We start from the raw sequence: 17,204 nt of genomic DNA on the forward strand, positions 1-17,204 counted from the left end.
CACTAACCGAATTAACCAGTACGCACAATATTATTTTTAATATGCTTTCTAAACTTGAAAAGTTTTTAGAAAAATAAAGAAGCAAAATTTTGTTTATTTTGATAACCTAACCTGATGACCATAATAACAATTTAACGAGTGTCAGCTGTAAAGTTAGGTCTGGTTCCTTTCTGAGCGATTTGGTAGATTTGATTCTTTTAAGATTTCCATTTTTATTTTTTGCACCCATCGCCTGGGAATCACAAATCATTGTCCATTATTTCATTCTTAATTTTATCAATACTTTTTCTGAGTTTACGTTGGAGAAAACAGCATTTTTAGAAGTAAAAATCAATTAAAAATAAAATAACTTTATATATAAAAACTGTTATAAATAAAATAAGTCTTTAACAATTATTTATCTTATTTGCTTTAAAGTCACAGCGGGCCAAATTAAGAAAACTGCACCTGTTAGGTAAGTAATTTTAGAGCCTACGCTCCAAAATGCCACGCTTGCTAAAATTGGTCCAATAGCTCGGGCTAGAGCACCTAGAGATCTGAAAATACCCATAACTGTTCCTTTTTGCTGCTCCGTACCATATTCCGACGCCATTGTCATTATACTCGGAACCACCATTGCTGTTGCTACAAGAAATTTAGAATTAAAATAGAACGGTAAGTCCGTGTCACACGGTCAAATATTTGATCAAATTAGTTTGACCAAACCAAAAAATTGACAGCATGACACCATATCGTGAATTTGGTCAAATCATCTAAAAATATAGGATCTTCTATTTGTCACACTCAGTTTGAACAAAATTTAATTTTGATTGGTCGAAAAATATCTAAAGACAAATGACAATCAGCGGTCGAGACACAACGAGATGAAATTAATTTTCCTTGGTTGACAGTGTGTGGTTTACTTGTCTTCCTATTTTGTTATGAAGGAAAAATAAAAGTATAAAATATCTTGGAGCCTGGAAAAATTTCAGGAGCCAATTTCTACATAATTGATTTATATCGAGAAAGAAGTTGTTTATATAATGTGAAGCATCTAGATTATTATAAAAAATTCTTTCATCCTTTTTATTTTGATTGTGGATAAGAAAAATTTGAATCGTAAATAAAGCACAAGGGACTAATAAATAAGCAAAAGGGACAATTAATTCCATTGACATACTTTAATTTCATCAAATTTGAATGATTGTGTGACAGGTAGATTTTTAAAATTTAAACAAATTGTAATTATGAAGTCATTACGTCAGTTTGCTCAAATATTTGACCGTCTGACACGTACTTTACACTAATGTAAAGATCAGCAAAACGAAAGAACAATTATAAAAACATTTAAAAAAGTTAGTGACAGTTGAAGGAATTTCTTTTAAGCCGTTAGTTTGACAGAGTCCTAGTATTAAGAAGAAACTACTAAAAAACTTTGTGTTTTTTCTTCTCTGGAAGCCATCTGTCGTACAGCGGTTGCACTGCAACCAATCTTCCATTAAGTATACAAATCCTCGAGATTTCGGTATATCCTCTAAATATAAGCTTCCGGTCAACACCCGATAGATCCAATAGTAATATGTTGAAGCTGCCCTACTGTGCTGAAGGCTCCCCTGGATAACCCTATTGTATAACAACTCTGAATATTTCATCTTGAAAACAGGATGTTCATTTAGGTTAGGATAAACAGGTCAGACAAAGATTTAATAATTGTCTTCCAGTTTTGAGTGCCTATTCACTGTCTTTAGCAGTTTAGTATAAAATGTATGTCGTTGGTCACAGTAGCTCAAGTACTCTACCTGCACAGAGGCCTATTGTCCAATATAACTGCGTGTGTATGTGTTTTTTTGGTGTGTTTTTCCGACATTCTTGATTTTTTCCATTAAAATCACTAAAGTGAGAGTTTTCATTCGGTGTGAAAGTTGAAGCATAACACAACATGAAAGTAACATAAATAAACAATTTTCGAACAACATACCCCTGAGGTAAAATCTAGATCCACTGAGACTACTCTTAACATTGGTTTGTGTTGTCATGAGACAATCTCATTGTTAGTTTAATGTCCAGCCAAAGAGCTTGTTTGTGGATAAGAAACAGGAAACAACCATCCTCTTTTATTTTTCGCATGCCTTCACGACACTTTCTGCAATGTAAATAGTGTTCATGACAGAGTATAACTTTGTGTTAATAATAGTGAATGTTTGGTTTCTTGATCTCTTACAGCAAGAGGAAAAAGGGAAGTTTCACTGCATCTTTGATGCTTTTGCCTTAATACTCATAACTGAAAAAATCCCAGCACGTTCAATATTTACTCCTAGACAAATAAATCCAAAAATATACTTACAAATAGCAAACAGTAGCAGTCCCAAATACAGAACGAAAAATTCAAATGCTATTCCAACACATATAAAGGACGGTATAATTAACCACAATCCCTTTATGGCTATTGATTTAATTTTACTGGGATGTATTCTTCTCACATAAATACCTTGTATCACAGACATTGTTAAACCTAAAAAATGTTTTTATTAAGGAAAGAAAGACGTTTATATTTGAATAATTGAAATCTGTTACAGTCTGGCAAATAAAAATTAAATTGGTCATCCAAAATCACGCGCTGTAAGTGGTGAAATGTAGCCGAAATCATGTGCCCATCATGAATTCTCGGAAATTTTGAATTCGATCATTGGCGGCGCGTAAACAATGTTTCCTTGTTGGTCACTTTATATTGTAACAATAGAATATTATAATTCGGCTTATAATAATAAAAATAATACATTAGATCTAGTTTATAAAATACAGTATTGTGCGAATTAATGTGAACAGAGATTGAAATTCAGTTTTCATAAGTTGGCACACCTGCTGTGCCTATTTTGTCAACTGTTTTGTCAAAAAACCAACATAACCTCAAAACCTTATTAGTATATTGTTTAAAACACGTACTTTGTGTTTTATATCATTATATTTTGTTATATCTCAGGTTATGTGCAAGTTGGTGTTATTTTAATTGATTTAACTGTGCAATCAGGTTTGACTTTTTAATATGGATATCACTCCTAGGAAAAGAGAAAGGATCATAACACTTACTGAGCATATACCAATGACTCAGAGAGAAATTGCAAAGGAGTGTTGTGTAAGTTTGGGTGCAGTAAACAAAATAATTAAACAACAAAAGGAAACAGGGTCAGTTGAAGTGCAGCGGAAAGGAAAATGTGGAAGAAAACGGAAGACTACTCCTCGAGATGAAGCCTTTTCTTTTGCGCGATAGCAAACTTCATCCCAGAAAAAGAAGTTATGACATCCAGCAAGATTTAGAAAAGGCTGGAATAAAAATTCACGACTCAACGGTACGCAGACGTCTCTTAGAAGGAGGGAGAAGAGCCGTGAGACCGCAGAAGAAACAACTTCTGACAGCGCCTATGATGAAAAAAAAAAGACTAAATTGGGCAAAAAATACGCTCATTGGAGAAAAGTGTTATTTTCTGATGAGACCCACTTCCTAGTGCAGGGCCAGCGATCAAAATTCGTACGAAAGGCAGCCAATGAGTCACTTTCAGCTAGCCATATTAACCAAACAGTTAAACATCCCACCAAAAAAATGTTCTGGGGCTGTTTTTCATACTCAGGAACTGGCACTCTTATTCCTATTGAAAGTATGATGAACAGTGAAAAGTACAAAGCCATGCTAGAGCAACGCTTAGCTATAGAGCTTGACAAAGTACAGGCCGAAGAGACTGCAATTTTTCAACGAATATTCAGCTCCGTGCCATGTATCGAAGATTATGATATCGAAGAATATTTCAAGGATAATAATATTACCCTTCTTGATTGGCCTGGGAATTCACCTGATCTTAATCCTATTGAAAATTTGTAGGCAATATGTAAGGCTAAACTGGAAAAATTTGACTACGACAAAAACAAAAATGGTGGAAGCAGTGATTAAGGTGTGGTTTAGAGATGAAGCAATCACAAACAATTCCAAAAAACTTGTGGATTCCATGCCTAGAAGACTCCAGGAAGTCATAAAAGTAAAAGGGGGACATATTAATACTAATAATTGAAAAAATCTCATGTAAGTGTATCTAAATTTACCTTTGGCCTAAATAAATCATATCTACAAATTAATTCTGTTTGTTCACATTAATTCGCACAATACTGTAAGTTTTCATGAATCATATTGTTACAAATATAATCCTCCTGGTAATTGATCCTACGACGGCAGTAAACAGACATATATACAAGGATTTCCACAGTTTTCACTGTATTCCTTCACTCAACCGTTTTCTCCAATTTTTCCTGTTTAGCCAGTCCTTCCTGTAGGTTTCTTCTACTCATTGCTTCGTCCACCTCATCTCTGAAAGATCTTCGGGGTCTGCCTCTCTTTCTTCTTCCTATCGGGCTCCACTCTGTTATTCTATTTATCCACCGATTTTGGTCTGCTCTTCTGACATGTCCGTACCAGGTTAACCTCTTCTGTTCGATGTAGTCTATTATGTCGGAGTTCATTCCCATTCTCCTCTTAATCTCCATGTTATTTATTCTATCTCTTCTTGTTACTCTGCAGCTTCTCCTTAGGAATTCCATCTCTGTTGCTCTTATTTTGTTTTTGGTTTTCTTATTTATTGTCCAATTTTCACACCCATAAGTGAGGATACTTCTTGTCATGGTATTATATATTTTTTTCTTTGTTTTCATGCTGATGTTCTTATCCCATAGTACCGGGTTCAATTTTCGTATGCAGTCTCTTGTTTGTCCTAGTCTATTTTTTATATCTTCCTCCGTTGTTCCTTTGTTTGATATTATGAAACCTAAATACTTATACTTGTCTGTTCCTTTGATTTGTTTACCTTCGTCTATCTCCAGCTGTTTTATTTCTGTATTCTCCGTTGTTAGGTATTCAGTTTTCTTTAGGTTTATTTCCATCCCATTCTTTGTATATTCCTGCTTCAGTTTTCTCATCATAAAACTGAGGTCATCCTCGACTTGTGCGATCACTACTTGGTCGTCGGCAAAACTTAGCGTATATAGATATTCGTTCCTTACTGGTATACCCATTCCTTCGCACTTTCTTTTCCATGGTTTCAGGGTTTTTCCAGGAATATTTTGAACAGGGTGGGGGATGTGGAGCAACCCTGTAGTAGTCCCTTTGTCGTCTTAAATGGACTGCATATTCTATTGCCCGTTTTGATAGCTACTTCGTTATTCTTGTAGAGTGCTTTTACCGCGTTTATTAATCTTCGTGGAACTTCGATGTCTTCCATTGCTCCCCATAGCTTGGTTCTAGGTATTGAGTCATATGACTTCTTAAGATCAACAAAAGCCAGATGGACGGATCTATTTTTGGCCATTCTTTTTTCTATTAGTTGTTCGACCGTGTAAATGTGATCTAAGCATGCTTTCCCCGCTGTGAAACCTGCCTGGTCTTCTCCGATTTTATCTTGTATATATATTTCTAATTTTTCCTTTATGGTCTTTCCATACAGTCTGCCTATAGACGATATAATGCTGATTCCCCGATAGTTTTCACAGTTTTTTCTATTTCCTTTCTTGTATATTGATGTCATATATGCTTGGGTCCATTCTGCCGGTAAGTCTTCTCCATTCAGTGCTCTCTCAAACATTTTATGTATCATACGGAATAACTTTTCCGATCCGTTTTTTATCAATTCATTTGGTATTCCGCCGGGACCTTCTGCTTTTTTGTTCTTTAGAGTTTTGATCGTTCTTTTTACCTCAACTAGGCTTAATTCGATTTCGTCATGTGTGTAGATTTCTATTCCGTCTATTTCTGATTGTTTGAATTCGGGGCGGTCTTCGGTTAGCAATTTTTTATAGTATTCTTGCCATTCGTTTTCTTTGATTTGACCGATCTTGATTTTCCCTGTCTTATTTCTTTGGAGCGACTTTAAGATGCGCCATGACTCTGAATTTCAAGAACAGAATTCAGAACAAGAAATAACGTGTCCATTTTTATTACAAAATGTCAAGTAGTTTAGGAGATAATGCAAAGAAACATTTTTATTTTGTAACTTCAAAGGGCTGTAACTTTTTTTGTGTACACTTTTGTACTAAGGTAAGTTGGATTCAATCAATTTATTTTTGTCCCCGGAATGCGTGATTTAATTTATGACATACCTTTTTGAAACACCCGTATTATCTATGTCCAGCTGAAAGATTTACGTACTGTACAACAATTTATATCTTTTAATTGGCCACAATGCTCATTTTTTTCTGTAACTTGTTTTGCATTTGTTCTGTTACTTATTTAACAAGGCAACACTTGTTTAATACTTACCTATCACAAAAAACATCCAGCCTTGCTGCATTGCAGTATAATTAAATCGGTGATGTGTAAGAAAAGTAAGAGTAAACTCCAAGCCACTGTATATAAGCAAATAAACAAAATATAGAAAGCCCAATGTTTTTAACTTTTTTTGTTCATCTCTAGGAAGGCCAGTTACGGCAGTGAAATCAAAAAGACTTTTGACGTTTATTAAAGATAGCATATTTTTCACTGTGACTTTAACATCTTTGGCACGTTTCTCCTAAAACACAACAATGTATGTGTAATTATATTAGATAGATTGTTTATTGGTAATATTACAAAAGTACTTTTACAAGTCAAACATAAATATAAATAAATAGGTCAGTCAAATAAAATTGTAATATGTGTAAAAAGTAAAGAAATTTGTTTCAAAACGAATCCTTGAAGAAATTGAAGTTTTGGTATGAAAATATGGATTTATGTCAAAAGTATCAGTTTAAAATAATGACGTCATTGATTTTATAGCAAAAATCACTATTTTTAATTTTTTTTCAATACTTCTTTCCTAATTGGAAGTTTTCAGTTTTAAAAACACAGAACGTTTTCGGAATTAATATTCCATCATCAGTGCTATCTAGATGTACATGTTAAAAGCCACTAAATATATGGGTAAAAACCCTTTAAATGTTGTTGAATTAACTTTGAATTACGTTATTTAACTTTACAAACTATGATGCTTAAGTTACAACATTAATAGTTGACATGACAACGTAAGACTCCACTGGAGGTTGCTAGTCCTGAGACGAAAACGCAATGGTAAATAAAACCTTTAATGCAGCAGTGCTGATGGCATGATATTCATGAGAAATTCCTTGTCGTATTGAAGCTTTAGGCTGGAATCACAGGACAATTCTGTCAGTTGTCCTTTCTCTCTTGAAAGTGTCGATGGCGCGGATGACAGGAAAGGGTTTCTCACCTAGTCATATTGCTCTATATCTTCGGGTGAAAATGTTTTTCAAAGTGTTCGCTCAATGATAACATGTGTTGTGTAAGCATATTTTTTAAAGAGGGATCAAGGATTTCTATCGATTTTTCTTATAGAATACCTTGTAAAGCAGGGAAACAGTCAATTTCTTGATCTTCCATAAGAGCAACTTCTTCTGAAAACCAGTAATTTTATATGCCAATTGCAGGACATGAGTATTGTTTCCCTGCAAAGACTTATTAAGATCATTTAGTTTGTTAAATATGTCACAGGGAGACGGTCCTGCAAGTGACACAGTAGTTTTGTTGATTTTCGCTTCGTAATAAACTTTAAATAATTGGGGAATTACAAGTTAGAAAATTCAACAAAGTTCAAAAATAAGAGTTAAAAGTTAAGTGCATACAGGCGATAGTAGTGAATAAAGGAAATACCATCAGACAAGTAAGATATAACCATTTTAATAATTTTAACAAGTTTTGAGTAAATAAATAATTGTCTGAAAGATTAAAAAACTGGTGTTGGCGAATGTTTTAAGTCCGAGGGGTCGACCCGCTTACGCATTCCTACGCGTTTTTTGGTTTCTTGGCAGATAAGAAAGTAATTAGTGCCGACAAAAATTAAATATTAAAATAAAAGTCTCATAAGTTTATTACAAAAATCCAGATCCGGCCTTAGAATAAATTAGTTTAAAGTTAAGATTAGAATTAAATTAAATTAAAATAATAAATATTAATTGTTATTGTAATAAAAAAGTTTAATTAATATAGGAAAATACTGTATTGGTGTATATTAATATAGAAAATATATATTAATATAGGAGGTACCAAAATCGAATGAACAGCAAAAGAAATAAACCAGAACACGATAACTCATCCGACGAGGAGGAAGCCTTCAAAAGAAGCAAAGCTACGTTAAGAACACCTCCAAAGGATAACATAAAAAATCGCGAAATGGAAGAACTAAAGAAACTACTAGAAGAAATAAATAAGGAGATTAAAACGGAAATAAAAGAGCTGAAAACAGAAATGAAGGAAGAAAATAAGGAGATCAGAAGATATATAAATGAAGTTAAAGAAGAGATAAAACTAAATAATGAAGAAATAAAAATCATAAAACTGGAAACAGAAAGGGTGAAGGAAGAATGGACAAAAGAGAAAGAAGAACTGAAAAGAGAAAACGAACTAACCAAAACAGATAACAAAAAGATAACGGAAGAATTAAATGATCTAAAATCATTTGGAAAGATTAGACAAAGAAAAAAGAATATAATCATTAGTGGAGCAATACAATAAAGACCCAAAAACATTGAAAGAAGGAATGACTACTATGTTAGAAAATCATCTTGAAATCAAAACTAATATTAAAAGAGTACAAAAAATAGGCACAAAAACATGTTTGATTGAACAAGAAAGCGAAGAAGAAAAAACAACAATCTTAAGAAACAAATACAAACTTAAGAATGTGAACACCGAAAAAATATGGATTACAGAGGATCTCACAAAAGGAGTAAAAAGAACCAAGGAGAGGTCAAGCAACGAATAGAGAAAGAAGAATTACAAAATAATTTGCAGCATTTGACACGATAGAAAGACATATTATAGGAAAATGCTTGAGGAAAATAAATGTACCTAATGCATTGATAAAAATTATAGAAAGTACTTACAAAGAGGTAAAAGGAAGGGTACAAATAACAGGGGAAAGATCGGAAGAATTTAATTGGAAGAGAGGTATTAAACAAGGAGATAGTCTTTGCTATTCATAATAGTAATGAACGAATTGATAAGAAACACTAGAGTCAGAACCAATCAACTACAGACAATAATAGGTTACCGCAGATTACAACCGGTAACAATAGAGTCCTTAATGGATATATGGGTAGAATAAATAGAAGAACTAAAAACTGAGATAAACGAGGAAAAAAGTAAGATAATGATAATCAGCGGTAAAGGAGATAAGGAAGATAACCAAATAAAGATAAAATGTAAAAACTCAGAATTGGAAATAGTAACAACTTACAAATACCTGGGAAGTATAATAACTAATGACGGAAAAATAGACTGGGAAATAACAAATAGAGCAAAGAAATCAAACAAGATATAATATGTGTTAGCCCCAATAATGGGAAAAAGAGAACTTGCACGAGAAACAAGAATAAAAATATATAACACAATAGTGATACCGACTATGCTCTATACAAGTGAAAACTGGACAATTCTGGAAAAACATAAGAGCAGGATAAACGCAATGGAGATGAGACATCTAAAAAGGATAGTTGGAAAGACAAAATGGGATAGATTAAGCAACGAGACTATTAGGAGAATGGCCAACCAGGAACCGATAATGAACAAAATAGCAAAGAGACAAATGAACTGGTATGGGCATCTGATGAGGATGCAATCCAATAGAATAACAAGAAAAATTTATGAAGCAAAAACATCGGAAAAAGAAAAAGAGGCAGACCAAGAAAAAAATGGATACAGCAAGTTGTAGAGGCGGGAAAACGTAAACAAAAATCAAACAGCTACAATCAAACAAAAATTAAAATAGCTAGCCCAAATCCGACACCCTGATAGGGTAAAAGGGAGGGGAGAAAGAAAGAAAGAAAGAAAATATGTCACAGAGGTATGCTAATTTTATTATAAACTCTGAATTAATAGTTTTGTGCATCATCATGTGATTCTGTATGTAGATACGTGTAAAATTCATTTCTTAATTCATATACACGTGCGAGTATGTTGTCTTTGGACAGCCAACGAGAGTTGCAATAATAAATTAAAGAGGTGTGCTCGGCTCCCGTTTCTTCACAAAGTTTATGAAAAAGTCTTGTTTTCGCAGGTCGTGTTTTAATGTAGTTCACCACTTTAATAATGCTATCCATCACAACACTTAAATGTTTACTGTGTGTACACTTTAGGTGTAATGTTCTTTGCTGCTAAGGCCTCTCTATGTATGACACAATGTGTCCATTTTACACTTGGAGCCTTGGTTTTGATGAGGGCTTGTAGTCCTCCATACTGTCCAGACATCGCTCGGGCACCATCCGTACACAGGCCTACACAGTTATCCCAGTTAATATTATTTTCAGTCATATATGAGTTTAAAATCTCGAATAAATGAGTAGCTTTACAACTTTCGCATATTTTTCTGCAAAATAACAAATCCTCACATATATTTGTTTCTTGTATGTACTGTACATAACATCAATTGAGCATCATCATTACTATCAGTCGGCTCGTCCAGTTGAAGGCAAATAAACCTGAAAGTTTCCCCACAATTTACTCATTAATATCTTCTGCCATGTCGTGAATACGGCGACTAACCATATTGTTTGAAAGAAGTATATTTTTTATTTCTTTAGCTGCCGATTCTCCAATCATCAACCATATCAACTGCTGCAGGTAAGATCAGCTCCTCACCGATCGTATGTGGTTTTTTACATTCGGCAACACGGTAAGCTACCATGTAAAAGGCGAGTAATGCTTTGGTAGGAATTGATGCTCTTGAAACCAAAGCCAATTTTCTTACAAAAAAGTCTCTTGGGTCTTGGCTTACCTTGTAAATGACTGTGAGTTGATTCCAAATGCAGTTTTAGTTTATTACGAAGCATACTTTCAGCCGCCAACACTTTGTGACAAACAACACATTGTGGAAGTTTTATATTCCCTTTAATAACGCAGGTAAATCCAAATATTGGTCGTCATATTTCCTACATTTCTTCTTTTTACTTAAATTAAACAAAACAAAAAATTCCGCGTGCATAATAAAACAAAACAACAGCTACTGCTGACATAACATAATCTGACTAAATGACAACGCGCGACAGTGGGGAACACGGGGGAGGGAAGCCGACAGGCGAACAGAATGCGCCCGGCACTCACTCGACTCTAGTGTTGCCAATGTCCGAATAATTATCCGATTTTCGGATAATTTCGTGGACCATCGGATAATTTTCGGATTGAACAATTTTTTGAATAATTTCGGATAATTCAAGGGTCTATTGACTTGATGTTATATTTTTTATTTGATTTATTTATTAATACATATATCTTATACTCATTTAAAATCAAATAAATATATTTTATGTATTAAAAGTCCGCGGTGACAAGCGACGCCCCAGGGCGTCGCGACGCACAGTTTGGAAAGCCTTGGCTTATACGAACTCCTGACTAGCGTGTACTTACCTCCACCTGTGCACTTGACATGACTTGTTAGTTTTGAGATATGGCATTCGTGAGCTTCAAGTACAAGGAGATTCAAACTAATTTTAATGAATGAGATTTAATGAATGAAGAAAATTAAGCCCTCGAAAACTTCTTCTTTCAAATAAATAATTCTTCAATTTTACAATTACAGAGGAAAAAAAGCTAAAATATACCTATTTTTTTTCCTTTACAAAAACCAATTTCTTAGCTTAATTATTCAATTAGGGGTATAATACTTACTTCAGGTAAAGTCTCCTTAAATGTTGTCACAAAGAAGATTAAATCAATAAGAGATAACAGGAACGCAAAAAGTGCAGGGACAATAAACCATTCACCAGAACGTTTTTTGGCCCATACAGCAAAACCTGCCCCAATTAGGGGTCCAACGATAAATCCCAAGGAAAATGCAATTCCAATTAGTGCCTACAAATGAATAACTAATATAGTAGCATATCTGTCAATTTAGGATTATATCCTATATCCAAATTTAATAAAAGGTTACAATACATACCATTCCTTTACCTCTAGTGTTTATGGAAGATACATCAGTAATAATTGCCATACTTAATGATACATTTCCTTTGCTAATCCCTCCTAGAAATCGAGCCAATATAAATATTAAAAGATTTTTGGATAGTGCCCATAGAATATATGAAAGTGATATACCAACCTAGAAAGAAAAAAATCTTTACTAACAGTGTGTTGTGTAATGCTTATTGGGGTTACTAGTTTTTTCCTTTTAAAAATACACTTAAGATTAACCAGACCAGATCAGTCCTTATTCCTAGCAACATTCGTACAGAGTATCTAAAAGCATCCAAAACTTATATATTTAAATTAACAAATTTTTCTCTTAAGGAACAAATCGGTTGTGTACAATATTAAACAATTTTGATAAAAGTAAACTTTACACTCATGTGTTGAAACATTATTGAAAAATGCACTAAAATTTTCATATTACTTACTAGGCAAATAACCATAACTGTTTTCCTTCCAATTATATCTGACAGGCCTCCACAGATAGGTGCAGCTAAAAATTGCAGGAAACTAAATAAAGATCCTAGGAAACCTCCAAATAACACTGAATTATATTCTTCCGGAGCACCCACCAATATTTGAAATTCATGAATTTGGCTAGACAGCCAATTGTACCATCCTTTGCTATCATTCATTTTATAATGATCCAATAAAGAAGGTAAAAGAGGTAATATCATAGTAAAGGCAAACAAATCTAATAGTAAAGATATAAATATTACATATACCATTTTATGAACCTTTTCTTTTTTAGTTAACATATTGTGACTGTGTAAGTGTGATATTTTAATACTGATTATGTTAAATTTTATATAAAAAACTAATACTGATGATTTGGCACAAAATAAACTTTTATTTATTTATCACTGGGAACTGGGAAGCCTACATTTACTGTTTTTTTTTTATTTATAATGATTGATGCTGAATCACTTTTCCATATTTTTAACCTAAAAACCAATAATTCAAATTAAAAAGTGAAAGTGACAAGGAAGTTGGTCTCATTGCTTCCGATTCCAACACATCAAATTTGTGGATTGTTTAATTTGTGTATAAATATTCTAAAAACAGGTTATAAAATAAATAAACGAATTTATTCTTCTTTTTATTTCTCTTCTCTCATATAAGCAGTCTAGTTTGGAATAGTAGCAAAATTTTATATATATATTTCATATATGTATCTAGCAAAATAGTTGCTTTTATTACAAAATACACAAACATTTTATTAAAACACACATATGTATGTATTCCAAAAAGGTCCAAACACAAAAATATAAGAATATATCTTTTGAAACAAAACATTATAAAATATTGTTTTTTTTTTTTGACAGATCCAACGTGTCAAATTCTTTAACAATTATTGTACTGTCATTATCATTTCAAGTGGGAGTTGCCAAGTTATTATTAGGAATAGATATGTTGTTATCATTTTCGTAAAAGATTTGTGAAAGTGTTAAGTATTTTACGTAAAATACGTAAGTACGTAAAATAAATTTTGCATTTGGCTACGTAAAATCACAGTACAAAAATGTTCAGTTGGTTGTCAAAGGATAACAGTAAACAAGAAATATATCAAAATGTGGTGGAAGGTCTTAAGACGATATATAAACATAAACTGCTGCCGCTGGAAGAACATTATCAGTTTCACGACTTTCACTCCCCAAAATTAGAGGACTCAGATTTCGATGCAAAGCCTATGATCCTACTTGTAGGACAGTATTCCACTGGAAAGACAACTTTTATTAAATACCTGTTGGAAAGAGAATTTCCAGGCATACGAATTGGACCCGAACCTACAACAGATAGATTTATAGCTGTCATGCACGATAATAAGGAAGGTATGATTCCTGGCAATGCTCTTGTGGTTGATCCTAAGAGGCAGTTTAGACCTCTGTCCAAGTTTGGCAATGCTTTTCTTAATCGTCTTCAATGTTCCTTAGTTGATTCTCCAGTATTGCAAAATATTTCAATTATAGATACACCTGGTATACTGTCTGGAGAAAAGCAGAGGGTTGATAGAGGTTATGACTTCACTGGTGTTTTGGAATGGTTCGCAGAGAGAGTAGATAGAATTATATTGCTTTTTGATGCACATAAACTTGATATTTCTGATGAGTTTAGAAGATCTATTGAAGCTTTAAGGGGTCACGATGACAAAATTCGTATTGTTTTGAACAAGGCAGATATGGTTGATCATCAGCAACTTATGAGAGTGTATGGAGCTCTTATGTGGTCTTTAGGAAAGGTATTACAAACACCTGAAGTTGCCAGAGTTTACATAGGCTCATTTTGGGACCAGCCATTAAGATATGATGTAAATCGAAGACTTTTTGAAGATGAGGAACAAGATTTATTTAAAGACTTGCAGTCTTTACCTAGGAATGCAGCTCTTAGAAAACTTAATGATTTAATTAAAAGGGCTAGGCTCGCAAAAGTACATGCTTACATAATAGCTGAACTAAGAAAAGAAATGCCATCTATGTTCGGTAAAGATTCTAGAAAGAAAGAGCTCATTAAGAATTTGGGTCAAATATATGATAAACTACAAAGAGAACATCAGATTTCCCCAGGTGATTTCCCAGAAATAAAGAAAATGCAGGAAGTTTTAGCCAATCTTGATTTTAGTAAATTTAATCCACTAAAACCAAAATTATTAGATATTGTGGACAGAATGTTGGCTGAGGACATATCAATATTAATGGCCAAAATTCCATTAGAGGCTGAGGAAAAATCTGCCAAAAATGGTGATAACATGGTACAAGGTGGAGCCTTCACAAGTGTAGAAGATACAATTTCACCTTTTGGTTATAAGAGAGGTGAAGGAATAGATGCTGGGGCAGGAGAGTTGGACTGGATTGTAAGCAGAGAGAAAGATAAATATGATGACATCTTCAAATCGTTAAAGCCAATAGATGGAAAAGTGTCTGGAATGAGTAAGTAATTTTTATTTGTATAGAGTATACTATATTTTATAATATACATTATATTATATTTCCAATTTAAAGCCATCATTTTATATACACATAAATATACGAACAAATAATACAAGAAAATAAATTAGGATATTCACATTTCAGATGTTACTGTTTTTTTATTAAATTTCTTAAACATATATTTATGTATTACTCATGTCATATCTCATATATATCATTGCTGGACTTGATAAAATGGTATTTTTACTTATTCCGTTAGAAAATAATAACTTTCATCTTGTCTGTTTATATTATTTAAATAACTTTTATGATTCACAACATGACACATTATGTCCATCATGTGGACATCATATGACAGATAATTTTTTTAAGCAATATAAATAGCACCATAGCTTGTTTGTGTATTTGAGTAAATATGATATATGTTAGACTGTTTGTAATAAAAGCATGAATAGAAGTACTACACACCAAATCTAATACCTGTTAGATTAAGATCCTTATTTTTTTTCGGAACTTTTTATTTTTATAACCAGTAGACCTGCAGCCAATTGTGTTATAGTATATCTTCCACTGAGCTATGACTGTCACAAGATTCTTACCTTAGGAAAGATCCTAAAATATCAAGCAAATTATTTATGATTGCAAAATGATGCAAGTTTGCCCTAGAGCTTGACAGGTTGAACTAGCTTTCTGATTAAGTCGCATCTTTGGGAAATATCTAGAAGTCTATCCCAAATATATCTGGTCTTTAATTCAGATAATTTATAAGCCTATAATTTTACAATTCTTTATCTAGCTTGTTAGATTTTTCGAAGTAATCCCCAAAAAATCTTCAAACTGCTAGTCTTTTGCAGTGAGCATTTTTGAAATGAATTTAACACACATGTGAATGATTCCCAAATTGTCAATTAGAATACTTAAAGCAGTTTGATGTAATCCTTTATGCCAAATGGAGTCAAAAGCCTTCTTAATATCCAAGAACTACAGTAGTCCTTAGTTCTTGTAATCTTGCTGCCTGTGCATTGGATGTTACTATTGAAAGAGGATAGATGTTGATGATTTTTCCTTAAATCCAAGCTAGTGTGCTGGAATATGTTGGTTTAATTCTTCATATAATTTTCCTTGGATAATTTTCTCGAAAATTTTTTATATTACTGGGAGAAAAGTGATTGGAGTAACTTACCAGTACTTAACAGTAAACAAGAACTGTGAGAGATATTTTCAAAAAGTTCTGTGAAGAAATTGACTATATGTCCATTATTAAGACTACCCAAACTTGTTCAAAGAAAGAGTGGATACAGTCGTCTCAATGTTCATTTGGCGGGATAGGGTAAGGATATCTATATTGCGAAAGGAGTGAAAATTTTTGTACCTGTTAAGGATCGGTTGATCCTCTTCAGGCTTGAGTTTGAATGTGTTTTAATATAGCAGAACAAAAGCAAACAGTCCTAGAAACCACTGGGGCATTAGCATTGTCTTCTGGTGGAGTGTCTTGGAGTCTGTTGAGATGGAGTCACTATTCAAACCAGAGGTGAAAGGCTTGTCTGGATTTGGATGTTCTTTCCAGAGTGAATGTGTGTGTTTTTTTAGCTAGATGTGAAAGAGTTGGGTCTCTAGTGACTATTGTTCCTGTGTTATTTTCGAGCTTATACCCGGCCCCAAAACCAGTGTATTGCACTGTAATTTTGAAGTCGAGCATGCTCGAAAATAGAGGCCCTCAGCTTTCGAGAGTCAACTTGACACATTTTGCCCCGTGTGAATGTGTGTGTGTGTGTGTTTAACCCAACAGTGACTGACGCTACCATTTCGGTGTTACCTGGCTCCGTCAATCACTTAGATTTTCCCCGTCCGACCACAGACACCGTGTTAAGTAACGGAGATTTAAAGAGTGGCCAGTTTGCTCTACGATAATCTCTTATTTGTCTGGGGGGAGCTGGAGTTCTAGGTGACTTGATGTCTGAGTTTACTAGTATTGGTAGATGGTCTGACGTTATTGAATCGCCTATGTGGCATCGATCGTCGAACCTGTGCATCACGCTACCAGTAACAATGATGTGGTCCGGGATGGATGCCCCATTTGCGTTCAGAAACGTATAATCAGTAATGGATGCAGTAATAGGTACATAAAAGACAGCTGGTAGAGAGAATCAATAAGAACGAGCCAAACTCTTGCTATTAATCTTATGAAAATGAGATGGATTATATAAAATACAGGATGCAGAACTTTTTAACCTGGGGCCACAAATCATTATAAATATTTTGGATGGGATAGGACTAAAGAGCTGTTATAACCACTGTGAATTTATCAG

General features: G+C 33.5%; 2 protein-coding genes across 2 annotated transcripts in view; one reads left to right on the plus strand and one right to left on the minus strand.

Annotated features, from left to right (window-relative positions):
- Positions 1–334: 334 nt before the first annotated feature.
- rtet (major facilitator superfamily domain-containing protein rtet) lies at positions 335–13,030 on the minus strand. The gene is made up of 6 exons (XM_072546044.1): positions 12,397–13,030; positions 11,943–12,101; positions 11,672–11,854; positions 6,275–6,524; positions 2,324–2,491; positions 335–624 (listed from the first exon to the last, which is right to left on the minus strand). The coding sequence occupies exons 1-6, from the start codon at positions 12,724–12,726 to the stop codon at positions 398–400; spliced, it is 1,317 nt and encodes a 438-aa protein (XP_072402145.1). The 5' UTR covers positions 12,727–13,030; the 3' UTR covers positions 335–397.
- A 294-nt stretch (positions 13,031–13,324) lies between these two features.
- Positions 13,325–17,204, plus strand: part of LOC140452022 (EH domain-containing protein 1-like) — a 32,159-nt gene continuing 28,279 nt past the window's right edge. The window contains exon 1 of the mRNA XM_072546043.1: positions 13,325–14,895. Within this exon, the coding sequence (XP_072402144.1) occupies positions 13,491–14,895 (1,405 nt within the window). The 5' untranslated portion in view covers positions 13,325–13,490. The remainder of the gene's footprint in view (positions 14,896–17,204) is intronic.

The sequence above is a fragment of the Diabrotica undecimpunctata genome, chromosome 10 (genome assembly GCF_040954645.1).
Source record: "Diabrotica undecimpunctata isolate CICGRU chromosome 10, icDiaUnde3, whole genome shotgun sequence".
In the NCBI taxonomy this organism is placed as follows: domain Eukaryota; kingdom Metazoa; phylum Arthropoda; class Insecta; order Coleoptera; family Chrysomelidae; genus Diabrotica; species Diabrotica undecimpunctata.